Genomic DNA, 14,301 nt, shown 5'->3' on the forward strand with positions numbered 1-14,301 from the left:
CATGATGCACACACACATACAAAGACATTTAAACGTGAATTCAAGTAAATGTCAGGGACACACATACACACTCGCACACACACACACACACACACACAAAAAGACATGTAATAAGTGGTTAAGACATGGCTGTGTATGTTTTTGTTGATGTTGAGCCATTATGTACGTCAGTGAAGTCATTTTGCTCCCATTCTGTCACCATTTTCATCACCATTATCACCATCATCACAGCCAAACTTAGACTGTATAACAGTGTTTTATTTATCTAATTATTTATTTATTTATTTATAGATTTCTATGAATCTGCATTTTCCTAAAGTCTCTTTTCTTTCATTTCACAGCTTTTCCAGATTCATGGGTCCCGGATGTAAAAACTACAAGAATTTAAGTTATTTTTTTCTAGGCTTATTACGACATTCTGAACATGGTGTGTTTGTGTGTTGTGTCAATGGACAGTCATCAAAACAGACTTGTAGCATTGTTCTCAGTTCGTCAATTAGAAAGAAAATCAAATGACCAAAAAGCAAAAAAAAGAAAAAGTCGCAGTTGCAGCAAAATTCATCAGAAATATTTTTCAGTGATTTTTATTAGTAGAAATAATCATGTGTGCAAATGTGATATTGCCAAGGGCGGTAGTGGAGCTTAGTAAATTATTACCAAAGATCCAGATTAAAGCTGGCTGAACCAAGGTGCTTAACCAAAATATGACGGAGGATTTAAAAACCTGCCTGAAGAAAATTGACATGTTGCTGCGTGACTGTGATCTGACAGGCAGCGGATGGTGCAGAAGGATCATCTGTGTCGCGCCGTTTTGGATTATCACACTTCCTAATGTTAACACAGCTGGCCATGAAGCATCCGTCGGTTCATCAGAATTAAACTTAAAATTTCCTTCCCGGTGATGGATGCAGTTGTTCCTCCAAACTGAACTGTTACTGAAGACTTTTATTGCTGTAGTCCTGTAAAATCAATTGGCTGAGAAACAAACACTGCACTGATCCCACCAGCTGCTAACTGGGAACATTTTAGCAAACACCAACTTTACTTCGTTGTTAAGCTTGTTGGAAATAATGTTGGTAACTTAGTTATTTGTTGCTCTCGGTGTGATCGCGGGTTAACGCTGGTTTGATCTCATTGTATTCGACGTTAGCTTGGTTGGCTTTGAATTGACAGATGGAAATAAGTGTAGCTGGAGAAAGATAAAGACATCTGTTGAGGTGAAGGATATGTGTGCCATTATTCACTGGTCACCTTACAAAGGCTTCATCTGGCTCCAGCAAGACTGTCAAAGACTGCAAGAGAGAGTCACTCCAGCAGAGCTCAGAGCAGGAACACACACACACACACACACACACACACACACACTCTCTGCACCAACACTGATACACACCTGCATCACCTCGTGCCGGTGCATGCTCAGCAGCAGCATCATCAGCAGTGGCGTCGTCTCAGTCTGTCGCCCTGGCTGGGATCCAGAGCCAGCTTTGGCTCCGGCTGACAGAGAGATGTTGGCGTGAGTCAGGAAAGACTCAGAGAAGGGAGAGAGATCAAACTGAGGAGGAGAGGTGAATCACCATTTTGTAGTAGTGATAGTCGCTGTGTCCTCCTTCTGTATTTGTTTGTTGAGGTAAAGAACTCATACCATCAACTCTCATAGTGGACAGAACTGCCGCAGTGCAGGTGTATGATTGAAAAGGTTTATAAAGAAGCTGTTACTTAGACAACACGTGACTTTTAACAGCCTCTGCTGGCAGATTATAGGAACTGCACCACAGATATAATTTGATTCCCCCCTGCACAAGTCTGTGGCGCAACCCCTGACAGCAGTTTGTAACGGCGTGTGATGAAAATGAAGTGTGAGAGAATTCATTTCTAGGTGTCATTCGGCAAATATTCCTCCCACAAGGTTTTTTGGCAGCAATCTGGAGGTGTGGTCGTTGAATACAGGAAAATAAAGGGTTATATACAATTTCTTAAAAAATAACAGGGTGTTCAGATTTATCAGCAGGTCATAAAATGTGTAAATACGCATCTAGCCTATAATACGTCTACAATAGCCCAGTGTCATGTCATAGCTTATCAGACAACATTTAACCAAATAAAATATAGGAAACACACTGTAGAACAGATGGCAACATGGAAATGGGGCGGCGTTTTGGCTTTGTCTTTTTGAAGCGTTTCTCGGAGGCATAAATAACTACAACAACCGAGTTAAAACTACAGTGGTCGGAGCCAAACAACCAGTTTACATTCCCAGTTCAAGTTAGCCATGTTTAGCCAAATTAGCTATAACAGCTGTGTAGATAAACGGCTTTCAAACTTCCTGTAACGCACGACAACAGCAGCGCCATCTTCATTTATAAGTTAATTTCCTTAACACAGCACAGCACTGAAAAGTTTAAGCTAACGTCAGTCAAACATGGACGGATAGTGCAGTTACTTTGGCTCCGCCCACCGAGGTTTACCGCCACCACGGAGATTATTTCTACCTCTGAGACTCCTGCGGCCGTAATGAGAGTTGGACGTCACCAGCTTATGTCTGACCGCCTAACATTGACCGACCGGCGACGTGCTGAAAACACACAAACACTGTTTTACACAGGCAATAAGCAGTTAACAGTCACAATGTGAGACAATCGAGACTTAAGATCATGGTTGGGAACTTTTTTTTTTTGGTAACATTTTGATAATTAAATCAGAAAAAAAAAATAGGCTGCAAATACAATATTGCGTGTTTGTGTGTGTGCGTGATTAAAACACAGCGTCTCGTCCATTTATAGCATTAAATAGAAACCGATATCATGGACCTTGTAGGATCCTTGCAATACCTTTATTAGCTGGATTAGGAGAATACAATAAATGTTAGAATAGTGAAGATACAGTTACTCATCATGCTTATGATAATCATAACAGTGATATTAGCAGGAGGGAGAAGACTGACAGAGACACAATTATGTTCATTGTTTTGTTACTTCAGCTTTATTTTTCTTTTCTTTTATTTTTGTGTGACTATTTCAACTTGGATCATTCGGTGCCTTGAGTTCAAGCAGCAAAACTGGCGTCTAAAAACCGACATGACACAATGATCATTGGAGTTATTAAATGCATTTTATTTTTTTTATTTTTTTTTTTTAAATCAATTTTAATATTTTAATCAGAAAAAAGTGTAGTTTACAGCCTCACTTAGAGTCCAGTCCAGGTTATGTATCTGTGTAAATTTCTTCACGTACATATTTGTTCTGAGAAGTTTTATCTTTCAGTTGTTCAAGCAGAGATAAAGAAAGTTACACACACTGAACATGACGTGATGCTGTTCGAAGGTTTTAGCTGTTTTGTATAAAATGTCATGCCTTTTATTGTTTTGGTTTTTTTTGTACGTTTTTGTCTAATTTATTCTTGAGGGTTTTTTTTTTTTAATGTTACACTAAAAAGACTTTGGGCTTTGACTTTTTTTATTGTGGGGGAGGGGTCGATGTCATCTTTGGGTGACCTTTGCTTTTTTTTCTACTTGAAGTTTAAGCTTTTTATGTTTCACTGACCTGATGATCTTCAGCAGTGTATAGAAATACATTCATCAGGTTTACTGAATATTATAGTTTTTAATCTTAGTTCACATAAATGCTGTTGCGCTGACGTTAGCCCCCAAGAATAGAGTTTAAAGTTTTCCTATCAAATGAAAATGTGTTACCCTTTAGTTCAGTTTTATAAACCTCAATTTGCATTTTCAGTCACCTTTTGTTGGTTTGCTGGAATCACGCTGAATTACTTCATTTATACACTGTTTGATGAATGGTTTCTGCTGTACAATAGAGTGTGTTTTCACATGGTATTTAATGTGTAAAAATCTACATAGTAGTCATCTTTCATTATTCTGTGCAAAACAAAAACATCTGTCAGCAGAAAAATATCTTTTATCAGATGCTGGAGTTTCTGTTTTCTGCTGTCATGTCTGTATACCAACAACACAATGTGACACATGAAATGTAAGACCTCAGATAAACCTGTACAGGCTTCAAGAAACAATATGTTTAATTCATCAGGACCTGAACAACATACAACTTAAACAAAGTGACCGAAGGTACTTTTTTTTTTTTTTTTTTTTTTTTTTACTTAATGTAAATGAATGTCACCATTCTCAACAAAAATAAAACTTTGTCCTTTGCTTTAAAATACAGTTTCGAAAATCTTGTTTTTTGGGGACGGACATTATCATCATGATCAGCTCACACGTTAGTCCACACATGGTCAAAGGGAGTCGTCTTCTGATGTCATTAAAATATACATGCAAGTAAAGTTCCCAGTGCAAAATGTTAAATGTCGCATATTGTATAGAGTGAGATTTCCATGTCTCTTGTGATTATAAAGCAGGTCTAGGTTTTATATTAATACTGTGAAAGTATCAAAGCGCTCAGTCCAGAGAGAAACACACACAGCCTGTATTCAGAAACTGAGCATTAAAACGGGCCGTCAGGACTCCAGTAACTTTATGATGTCACAACGAAGCAATCAGAGCTCCAGAGAGGAGATGTAAAAGTCCATCGAGTTATTGGTTCCTAAAACCACAAATATATCTTCTTATGGATCAACACTTCAAATAAAACACAGAAGAAGAAGAAAATATGGAGCTTTAAACAGGCCACAGTAGATCTGTAGATCTGAACCCTGGTTCATAATTATTGATTAGGTTGCTAAGTAAGTTGGGTAATGGTAAGTACAGTCACTTCTGCTACAGTTTGGCGTCAGCTACATGTATTGTTTGTTGTGTTTTATTTTTGTGTTACTCATAATCTATGTAAATAATTTATGTCCTCTTGTTCTGTTCACCGTTCCCTTCCAACAATGTGAAAGTCACGTTGTCCCAAGATCTCTTTGGCTCACTGTGACCTACTTTTAGACCAAGCAGTAAGTAAATTACACATTTGAACAGTCAATGACCCTCTGTAAGTGACAAGAACATGAAGAAGACGGGTCCATATGAACAAGAACATGACTTGAATGTAGTCTGGATGATCGAACGTATAAGAAGCGCGTTGCATCCCTGTTATCTTCACACCTATGGCCGCTGCGCTCAGGGTTCAACAACGAGCGAAAAAAGCAAGTAAAAATGGAGGAAACTTTCTGGTCTTACACAAGGCACTTGTTTTGTACATTACTTTCAATGCATATTTGTTTTTATCTTTTAACACCTGGTAAAAAAATGAGTTGTGTCCTTTCCCTCTCCGCCTCTAGCTGCTGGTTTCCTCCTCTCAGGTTTGTCCTACAGGAAGGTGCTGAGTGTGTTATCAACAGTGGCCAGATGCAGGTACTCCGGTTGTTCGCTCTCAGACTCCACCCCCGACTCTTGATCATTGTCTTCCTCCGTCCTCTTCTTCCTCCGGATGGACCCTCGAGAGCGGCGCTCCAGACACATCAGGATCATGTGGGCGAGGTCCTGCTGCAGCCGGTGGAAGTTCTCTCTGGAAAGATCAGGAGGCAGCACATCAACAAGAGAACCAGGTTTAAATCGAGCTGAACACACAGTAGAATATCAAATACATGTATTAATATCCGATTCAGATCAAGTCTGAACATTTAACACCTGCCTGAATTTAGTTTTAGCTTTTACACTCAGAGTGGCGTTTGCTTACGTTGTGGGCGGAGTTGGGAGGCCGTAGTCTTCTCCAGTTTCACCTGTTAACCAGTACGTTGTCTCTGTGCCTTTACCCTTCAAAAAATACACTCAGGATTATTGACATCAGTCTGCGGCAGTGAAGTCATCCGCACTGTTGTCTTCCTTCCCTAAACTTATTTCAAAATGGTTATGAATGAATGAATGAATGAATCTTTACCTTCAGATATGTTTCTCCTCTGATCTCATACTCAAACCTGCAGTCCGTCCTCTGCAGGATATTTATAGTGGGCTGACTGACGTGGATCCGCAGGGCTGGAGGAAATTACAAGATAAAATAACAAGCGGCTTAGCTGAGGTAAACTTATCTAATTAGGTTGATTGATTGCTTCTCTAATTGCGCTAGAGCAATGTTACAGCGCAATGCTAACGTAACATAACTCGATCATAGCATGAATATCCTTGTAAGTCAGTTAGCTCCTTAAATGTCTCTTTGCGTGTATTCATGTCTCCACTCACGGTGTCCTGTTGACTCCATACGAGACGCCGTGTTGACCGTGTCTCCAAATAAACAATATCTGGGCATCTTTACCCCCACAACACCTGCTGCACAGGGACCTGCACACACACACACACACACACACACACATACAAGAATTAAGTCAGTCTTCCATCACAGATGACAACTGTTTACAGGATTACAAAGGAGTGGGAAGGATTTTGTGCGGTTCTACCTGAGTGTATGCCGATGCGTATCCACACAGGGATGCCAGGCAGGTGTCTGAGCTGGAAGGTACCCATGAACGACAAGATGTCCAGCGCCATGCAGCAGATGTCCACCGCGTGCCTGTTTCCGTTTCTCCTTGGCAGCCCAGAGGCCACCATGTAGGCATCGCCTATCGTCTCCACCTGAGGATAGATGGACGAGATGCTGACGTCTGCGGCCTGCGACGTGTATTGAATTGCCTATTGAATTTCACCCTCGTCGATACCTTGTATACATCGTGGTGGTCGACGATGCTGTCGAAGCCCTTGTAGATGTCGTTGAGCATGTCCACAACTTCCATTGGTGTGCTGTACTGGCACAGAGTGGTGAAACCAACGATGTCGCTGAAATATATCGTCACCTCCTCGTACAGCTCCGGCTCCACCACGCCGGTCTCCTTCAGGCTTTTCACCACCGGGCTGGACACGTACAGAGACACGTGTACAAAGACAGATGAAACAGGAAGTTCTACCTGCGCTTTCATTCCAGTTAAACCACTTTTCAACCTTTCTATCATGACCCATCGATTTCATGAACAATCTCTAACTATTAATGATATAAAAGTGAATTTTAATTGTTTATTCAAAATGTGGCGCGCTCCTTTAAGTGTAAACGGACCCAGGAAGCAGCATGAAGTTGAGGCAGTCGGCTCTGTCCCGCTCAGCTTTGTAGAGAGCCGTTCTCTCCTCCACCAGGTGCTCCAGGTTCCTGGAGTACATCTGCAGCCGTCTGATCATGTTGTCCATGTAGCTCTCATTGTCCTGGTTATGGATTTTACTGGAGGGAATGAACAGGCAACAGAGAAAAGAAGGAGAGGAAAGGAAATGAAATGAAGGGGAAAAAAGGAACTATAAATTTGTAATCAGTGTCTCTGGGCTTCTGTCTGCTACACGTGGCGACATGCGCTCATCAAAGAGAGAAATTACCTGATGATTTTCCCCAGACAGTTTTCTACCTTCTTAAAGTCCGGTCTTCTTTCTGGATCCTCATCCCAGCAGCTTTTTATCAACATATAAACCTAGAGGACACAAAGCTTTAAAAGACGTATCAGACAATACAAAAAAACTCGAATGCAGATCAGAAATGTCAATAATTCACCTCTGCTTCTTTCTCTGAAGCCGTCTCAAAGTTAAGATCAGGTCTGAAGTAGGACATGATGACCTTGGACAGCTTCTCTGTTCGGAAACAGACGGATATGAATTCCCCACAAAATCACTGACAGCGCTAATGAGTGTGTGTCGATACAAAACACTGGTCTGTCAAACTGATTCTTCAACTCCTGCAGGTGAAACATGTTTGTATTTGGCACCATAGTGTATGTGGCACCTGACACCTTATTCTTTCTGAGAAGGAATAATCGAAATGCAATTAACGGATTAGGGACTGTACAAAAATTATCATGATGGGAATAAATCTATATTTTTCTTATATATTTTGAAACCTAGCATGTTTGTGCCTCTTCAAGCTCCGTTTTATATTTGTTTGTTTAAAGATAAAGGGACTGTTTAACTGTTAACATGGACTTTATGTTTGAAGACATATATAAGAGGTTTTTTTAACATGTTTAAATGTATTAATTTTAAGGGAAAGCTGAAAGCAAAAGGAAAAAATACACAGCCCTCCCTCTTTTCTCCATCCTTTTCTAATAATTTGCATACAGTCCCTAAGGAATAATAATACTTCTGTTCATTCCTTTGATTTCCAAGAGCTCAGCATCTGAGTGTATGTGTATGTGTTGTGTCGTGTCGTGTCGTGTTGTGTTGTGTCGTGTCACCTTCTCGTTTGGAGCAGCACTCGGTGTAGAAGGTGCTTTTTCTGAGAACAATCTCCTGAGAGATGATGGCGAAACTGTAGACGTCTCCTTTCTGAGAAGTGCCATGTTTCCTCAGATGCTCTGGAGCTGTCCACAAGTCTGAGAGGAGGAGGAGGAAGAGAGAGAGAGAGAGGAGAGAGTGTAAGAAAGTGAAGGAAGACAAAGCTCAGTGAAGGACACACAGCGTCTCCAGTTTTACCTTTGCCTGGGCTGAGAAAGCTGTTGCAGCCGAAGTCTGTTATCTTCACCACCATGCGATTGTCCACCACACAGTTGGTGGACTTGAGGCGACCGTGCACCTGGATGTCACTGGCATGGAGGTAGGACATGCCCTGCACAGAGGATTCACACTGAAGAGTAACTTCACATGAGACTGAGGCAGACACACGCTCCAATGAAGGAGGTAACGAGGAGATTTACAGTAAACCAAGGAGACAATAGGTCGTCTGTGAAGTTTGCCGACCTCTAGTGGCAACCAGGAGGAACTGCAGCAGCAATAATTTCTACTGGTGAATGTGTCACTCAGGTGAGTTTTATTAGTCACAAGTGGGTTAACACAGGGTCAACGGTACAGTGAGAGGAAACAGGTCGTCGCAGCAATAAAAGCATTAGTAATATATAAAAAGGTATGATATTTTTATGTAAGCAGTGCAGTGAACGGTAGAAAGCACAGACAAGCAGGTAAGCAAATATGCTAGGTAAAATATTTAGATATATGATTTTATGATGGTCTGGTGGTAATTATAACACCTGCTCATAAAGCTCTGTGTGACGTCATGTGCCACACCCCCACATACAATACTGCACAGTCATAATAACGTGTTGCTCTTCAGCAGAGCCAAGAGTTTTCTGTCTCACCTTGGCGATATCGTACATGACGGAGATCTTGAACTCCCAGTCCATGAAGGTTTCCTCTGGGTATGAAATCTTGTCATTCAGCACATACTGGAAGAAGACAGGGACAGAGGGCGTGACAGGATATAGTCCCTGGATGGACTGAATATATTTACCACTGACATTTGATCTTTTGTTGCTCGTTCTGTACTAAGCCTCTGATCGCCTTGACCTGTCAGTCAAAAGCAGTGATTTGATTTGATATTGATAACTGAACTGGACCGAAGCTGAACGCGTGCACGCCATGACGTACCCTGAGCGACCCCCTCTCTCCGTACTCAAACACCCCGAACACGCCGTGATCAACCTTCACTGTGCCGTAAAACTTTGTGAGGGTGTAATAGTCGATCTGGAGGAGCTGCAAAAAAAAGAAAGAAGAAGAAGCAATTAGCAAACTTGGACAAATATTAACCAAGGAGACTAATAATAATAGTAATAGTAATACAAACCTGAAGACATCAAATTAATGTGTGTGTGTGCGTGTGTGTGTGTGTGTGTGTGTGTGTGTGTGTGTGTGTGTCTTACTGCGTTAAGTTCTATCCTCTGCATTTCATTGAAGTTCCCATCTGAGTGCTTCAGCTCCTTCAAAATTACCATCTGAAAACATGGCAGCAGCAGCACCAACCAAATTACATCTACGTGTTTGTCAGAGTGCGAAAAAGTACGTTGATTAATCTGAGAACGACTGCGGGACGTTGTGACCAGCTACCTTCTTATCGTAGAGCGCCCGGCGGATCTTGAAGTTCTTGTCTTTCCTCTCATCTTCAATCTGACAGGGGCAGAGGAGGGAGAGTGCTTTAAACAACAGTGTTGAAAGCTGTAGGAAATGTAAGTCTGGGACGTGCTTCGCTGTCCTGTACGGGTTCACCCCTCGTTTACCTTAAGAGAGACGACATTGAGTTCGTTGTTCTCCAGCACTGTGATGAGAGCAGAGGCGATGTGCGACCAGCGCTTCCTGAACATACGGTCTCTCCTGTTCTGTCTGCACACGCGGATTCAAAACCAGCAAACCGCACGAAGATATGTGGAAATGAAAGAAAAAGGAACACGTCCACCATTTTTACTTCTGCTGTGATTTTAGTTTGTAGTTCTGTAAGTGTTTATACCTTTAAAATTCAATTATGAGCCTGTACAACCTTAACTACAGTTCCCGTGATTCTTAGACATAGTGTAGGTTTGCTATGTCGCTCTGTACCTGTGTGTCCCGCTGTCGGTGATAAGACTCCAACAGGACTCACCTGTAGAAAATGAAGGCGATGGTGGCCACCACAACCACGGTGACGGCCAACACGATGACAATGACGTTATAAGATGCTGGACCTGAAGGTGTGAGGATTAAAACAAACAAAAAGAAAAACACTGTTACAGTTGATGTGTGGTATTTAGCAGATGCTGATTCATCCAGGGCAATGTACATTTACAGCAGCCATAATAAAGGTTTATGTCTGGAAGGATGTGAAGTAGGAAGCAGGAAGTTTTCTACATGTGCAAAAAATAAAGCAAAGAACATAGTGTGACTTCTTCAGAGCTTTATTTATTCAACTTTAAAGCCACTGTGTGTAGAATTGATGAGACAATCCTACATGAAGCGCAGCATTGCTTCAGGCAGCGCCCTGTAGCAAATCACAAGTCTCCTTAGAGACAATAAAACCATTAATAAAAATAAAACGTTGAATCTGAAAAATACATCTGGATTTCAATCTCAAATCAGTCTCATGCAAACAGCTGATAGTCACTTACACTGTCACCTAACGAGTATGTAAATGTGTCTGTTCGTGCACTTGTGTCTGTGTGACAAGGAAGTTAACGGTTATAACTCTTGACACAATCTGTGTGTGTGTGTGTGTGTGTGTGTGTGTGTGCTAGCGATACCTGTATCTGGTCCGTAATCGGGAAGTCTTTTTCCCCAGATGAAGGACGGGTCCGTCTCCACCACTTTGGTTTTGTTGTACTCAGTGTCGAAAGTGAATAAAACACGATACTGAGAGTCACATGAGAGCAGGATGTTACACATTTCACTGTATGACAGCAAGAGATACGACACAGGAGACTGACAAAATAGCTTTTCTTAAAGAAGGATCTGCTTTCTTATTGAAGTCATTGCTAAATGGCAAAAATAATGAACACAGAACAAAGTACCTTGTTGTCAGTAGTGGTGTAAATGATTGAGAGATTCACATCTCTGTCTCCATACTTGTCCAGCCTGTAGTATCCAGCAGATCCTGAGCAGAATCATAGAAACTCATTTATACACAGACATGTTGCAGCAGAAATCATAATAATAACAATAATAACAATAATAACGTTATTTACAGAGCACCATTCAAAACACAGTCATAAAGTGCTTTACAGTCAAAACAAGGAGTAAAAGTAATAAATCAAAAAATTGACTACAAAACAAGATAAAAAACAATTCCAACAAATAAATGAATTTTGAGTTTGCCTCTCGGTCACACACACACACACACACACACACACACACACACACACACAGTGATAAACAAGTTACTTCCAGCTGCAGCCTGCAGGCTATAACACCTAGTCTCTTCATCATGTTAATAAGAGACAGAGAGAGTGATGGCGGTCGACAGCCTCCATCTGTGAGGCTTCACAGCGATCAACGTCACCTCAGGGCTGCTCACTTTGGAGTCTGTGACTTTAATTCTACAATTACAACTTTACAGTGTTTGAGTGTTTTATAAGCTAATTTTTATATTTAATACGTTTGCACTGACAACGTTTAGGCCAGCAAAAATAATGAAACTAGACCAAGAGACTATAGCTTTCCTTACCATTAAAGGAGGTGTTCCTGAAGTAATTCACGCTGACAAACTCCATCTGCTGAATCTCCGACGGAGGTTTTTTAGAAATTTCCCTCATCACCTGGCCCGTCAGCAGCACTGCATCATGGTACGCAGCCATGTAGTCATTCATCTGCAGAGAGGGAGAAACAAACAGGTTCTTGATTAGAACCACTTTCTGGTTCAAGTCCCAATAAGATGCCAGGAAGTCATGCACCTGGCCAAGAAATAATCCCTGTAAAATCAAAACTTGGTACTCGTATCTCCCTACATGTCAAACTATTTCTTTACACAGCAGGACTATGAGAAAAGGAGATTAGTAATTCATCTTATGCCCTCACCGTGTTGTTGTCTGTGTCTGTGTTGATGGTGTAGTTTCTGGTGTTGGGCATCGTCAGCACCAACACGTTCTTCATGGATGGCATTGATGTTTTGTTGGTGTAGTATTTATCACTGTGTAGAGAAGGCAGGACAGACGCTCTTGAAAATGCTCTACGTGCAGCATTAATACAGGAATCCGTCATTCCCACATCAGCAAAATTACTATAACTCCCTGACTGAGGATCTGAAGCGGCCAAATCTGAGAAAAATAAAGACTGTATGGAAAAAATCAATGTAGACTAAATTGCCACCGAAACAATGAAATGTCATTAACATGAATTTATAGTCATAAAAAATATCACGGTATTGTAAGGCATAAAAACGTCTTAGTATAAAAAGGCATAAAAAGTGATTAAAACTTTATAGTATAGTAAGGCATAAAACCATCACAGTATAGTAAGGAAAAATGTCACAGTATAATTAAACATAGAATAGTATAAGTTATTAATTGTTTTAAATGCATATAACTTTGACTTTAGAATATAAGTGTTGTTTGACTGTATATACAGTATGTATAGGACACCGAGGTATTTAGGACACATCTGGAGCTCCTGTTTAGATTTATGATTGTTTGTGTTGCTTATATGGTTAGAGCCCCACAGGTGAAGAAAGATCTCATGAGCTATGAAGAAGGACAAGTTACAGCGAAGAAGCCACATGGATGTGAAGATCTCCATATCAACATCAGTGTGTCAAGCATATCGGAAGCAGTCAAGATTTTGTTACTCAGAATGAACCATGGCATGTCTTGTAGCAAATCTGTCCTTCATGCATGAATAAAATCCTGCCACATTAAAGTGTTGACTTTTTGTTCTGATGGTGTGCATTTTTTGATCTTTCTATCATAAGAAATGATCATTTCAATAAGTCATGAAAAGGCATAAAAAGTCATAGTATAGTAAGGCATAAAAAGTTTTTTTAAAAAAAGGTCATAGTAAAGTGAGGCATGAAAGGCAAAAAAAAAGTCATAGTATAGTAAGGCATAAAAAGTAAAAAAGAAAGTCATAGTATAGTAAGGCATAAAAAGTAAAAAAAAAAGTCATAGTATAGTAAGGCATAAAAAAGAAAAAAAAGTCATAGTATAGTAAGGCATAAAAGGCAAAAAAAGTCATAGTATAGTAAGGCATAAAAAGTGAAAAAAAGTGAAAAAAGTCATAGTATAGTAAGGCATAAAAAGTAAAAAAAAGTGAAAAAAGTCATAGTAAAGTAAGGCATAAAAGGCAAAAAAAGTCATAGTATAGTAAGGCATAAAAAGTAAAAATAAAAAAGTCATAGTATAGTAAGGCATAAAAAGTAAAAAAAAAGTCATAGTATAGTAAGGCATGAAAAGTCCAAAAAAAGTCATAGTATTGTGAGGCATAAAAAGTTAAAAAAAAAGAGTCATAGTATAGTAAGGCATAAAAAGTAAAAAAAAAATCATAGTATAGTAAGGCATAAAAAGTAAAAAAAGAAATCATAGTATAGTAAGGCATAAAAAGTAAAAAAAAAAGTCATAGTATAGTAAGGCATAAAATGTGAAAAAAAGTCATAGTATAGTAAGGCATAAAATGTAAAAAAAGTCATAGTATAGTAAGGCATAAAAAGTTTTAAAAAAAGGGAAAAAAGTCAATGTATAGTAAGACATAAAAAGTCAAAAAAAAAAAGTCATAGTATAGTAAGGCATAAAAAATTTTAAAAAAGTCATAGTATAGTAAGGCATAAAAAGTCAGAAAAAAAAGTCATAGTATAGTAAGGCATAAAAAATAAAAAAATATAAGTCATAGTATAGCAAGGCATAAAAAGTAAAAAAAAAAAGTCATAGTATAGTAAGGCATAAAAAGTAAAAATAAAAAAGTCATAGTATAGTAAGGCATAAAAAGTAAAAAAAAGTCATAGTATAGTAAGGAATGAAAAGTCAAAAAAAGTCAGAGTAAAGTAAGGCATAAAAGGCAAAAAAAAGTCATAGTATTGTGAGGCATAAAAAGTAAAAAAAAAAAAGTCATAGTATTGTGAGGCATAAAAAGTAAAAAAAAAAAAGTCATAGTATAGTAAGGCATAA

At 39.5% G+C, this 14,301-nt stretch overlaps 2 protein-coding genes across 5 annotated transcripts in view; one reads left to right on the forward strand and one right to left on the reverse strand.

The window, feature by feature from the left end:
- Positions 1 to 4,170, forward strand: part of kctd17 (potassium channel tetramerization domain containing 17) — a 21,804-nt gene extending 17,634 nt beyond the window's left edge. For all 4 annotated transcript variants that reach the window (XM_023395563.2, XM_023395564.2, XM_023395566.2 and 1 more), the window contains exon 7: positions 342 to 4,170. The gene's annotated coding sequence lies outside the window, so the exon portion shown is untranslated. The remainder of the gene's footprint in view (positions 1 to 341) is intronic.
- gucy2cb (guanylate cyclase 2Cb) overlaps positions 4,083 to 14,301 on the reverse strand; it is an 18,595-nt gene continuing 8,376 nt past the window's right edge. Inside the window, exons 7-27 of the mRNA XM_023395498.2 lie at positions 12,224 to 12,335; positions 11,874 to 12,015; positions 11,221 to 11,303; positions 10,954 to 11,062; positions 10,320 to 10,401; positions 9,961 to 10,063; positions 9,791 to 9,850; positions 9,607 to 9,678; positions 9,335 to 9,439; positions 9,046 to 9,132; positions 8,387 to 8,519; positions 8,149 to 8,286; positions 7,473 to 7,549; positions 7,301 to 7,392; positions 6,993 to 7,151; positions 6,601 to 6,793; positions 6,343 to 6,517; positions 6,128 to 6,226; positions 5,829 to 5,923; positions 5,628 to 5,704; positions 4,083 to 5,456 (exon numbers count right to left, since the gene is read on the reverse strand). Of these exons, the coding sequence (XP_023251266.1) occupies positions 5,258 to 5,456; positions 5,628 to 5,704; positions 5,829 to 5,923; positions 6,128 to 6,226; positions 6,343 to 6,517; positions 6,601 to 6,793; positions 6,993 to 7,151; positions 7,301 to 7,392; positions 7,473 to 7,549; positions 8,149 to 8,286; positions 8,387 to 8,519; positions 9,046 to 9,132; positions 9,335 to 9,439; positions 9,607 to 9,678; positions 9,791 to 9,850; positions 9,961 to 10,063; positions 10,320 to 10,401; positions 10,954 to 11,062; positions 11,221 to 11,303; positions 11,874 to 12,015; positions 12,224 to 12,335 (2,392 nt within the window). The 3' untranslated portion in view covers positions 4,083 to 5,257. The remainder of the gene's footprint in view (positions 5,457 to 5,627; positions 5,705 to 5,828; positions 5,924 to 6,127; positions 6,227 to 6,342; positions 6,518 to 6,600; positions 6,794 to 6,992; positions 7,152 to 7,300; positions 7,393 to 7,472; positions 7,550 to 8,148; positions 8,287 to 8,386; positions 8,520 to 9,045; positions 9,133 to 9,334; positions 9,440 to 9,606; positions 9,679 to 9,790; positions 9,851 to 9,960; positions 10,064 to 10,319; positions 10,402 to 10,953; positions 11,063 to 11,220; positions 11,304 to 11,873; positions 12,016 to 12,223; positions 12,336 to 14,301) is intronic.

Source organism: Seriola lalandi, unplaced genomic scaffold (assembly GCF_002814215.2).
Source record: "Seriola lalandi dorsalis isolate HSWRI2012SDOR001 ecotype SW California unplaced genomic scaffold, Sedor1 jcf7180002054965, whole genome shotgun sequence".
Taxonomy (NCBI): Eukaryota; Metazoa; Chordata; class Actinopteri; order Carangiformes; family Carangidae; genus Seriola; species Seriola lalandi.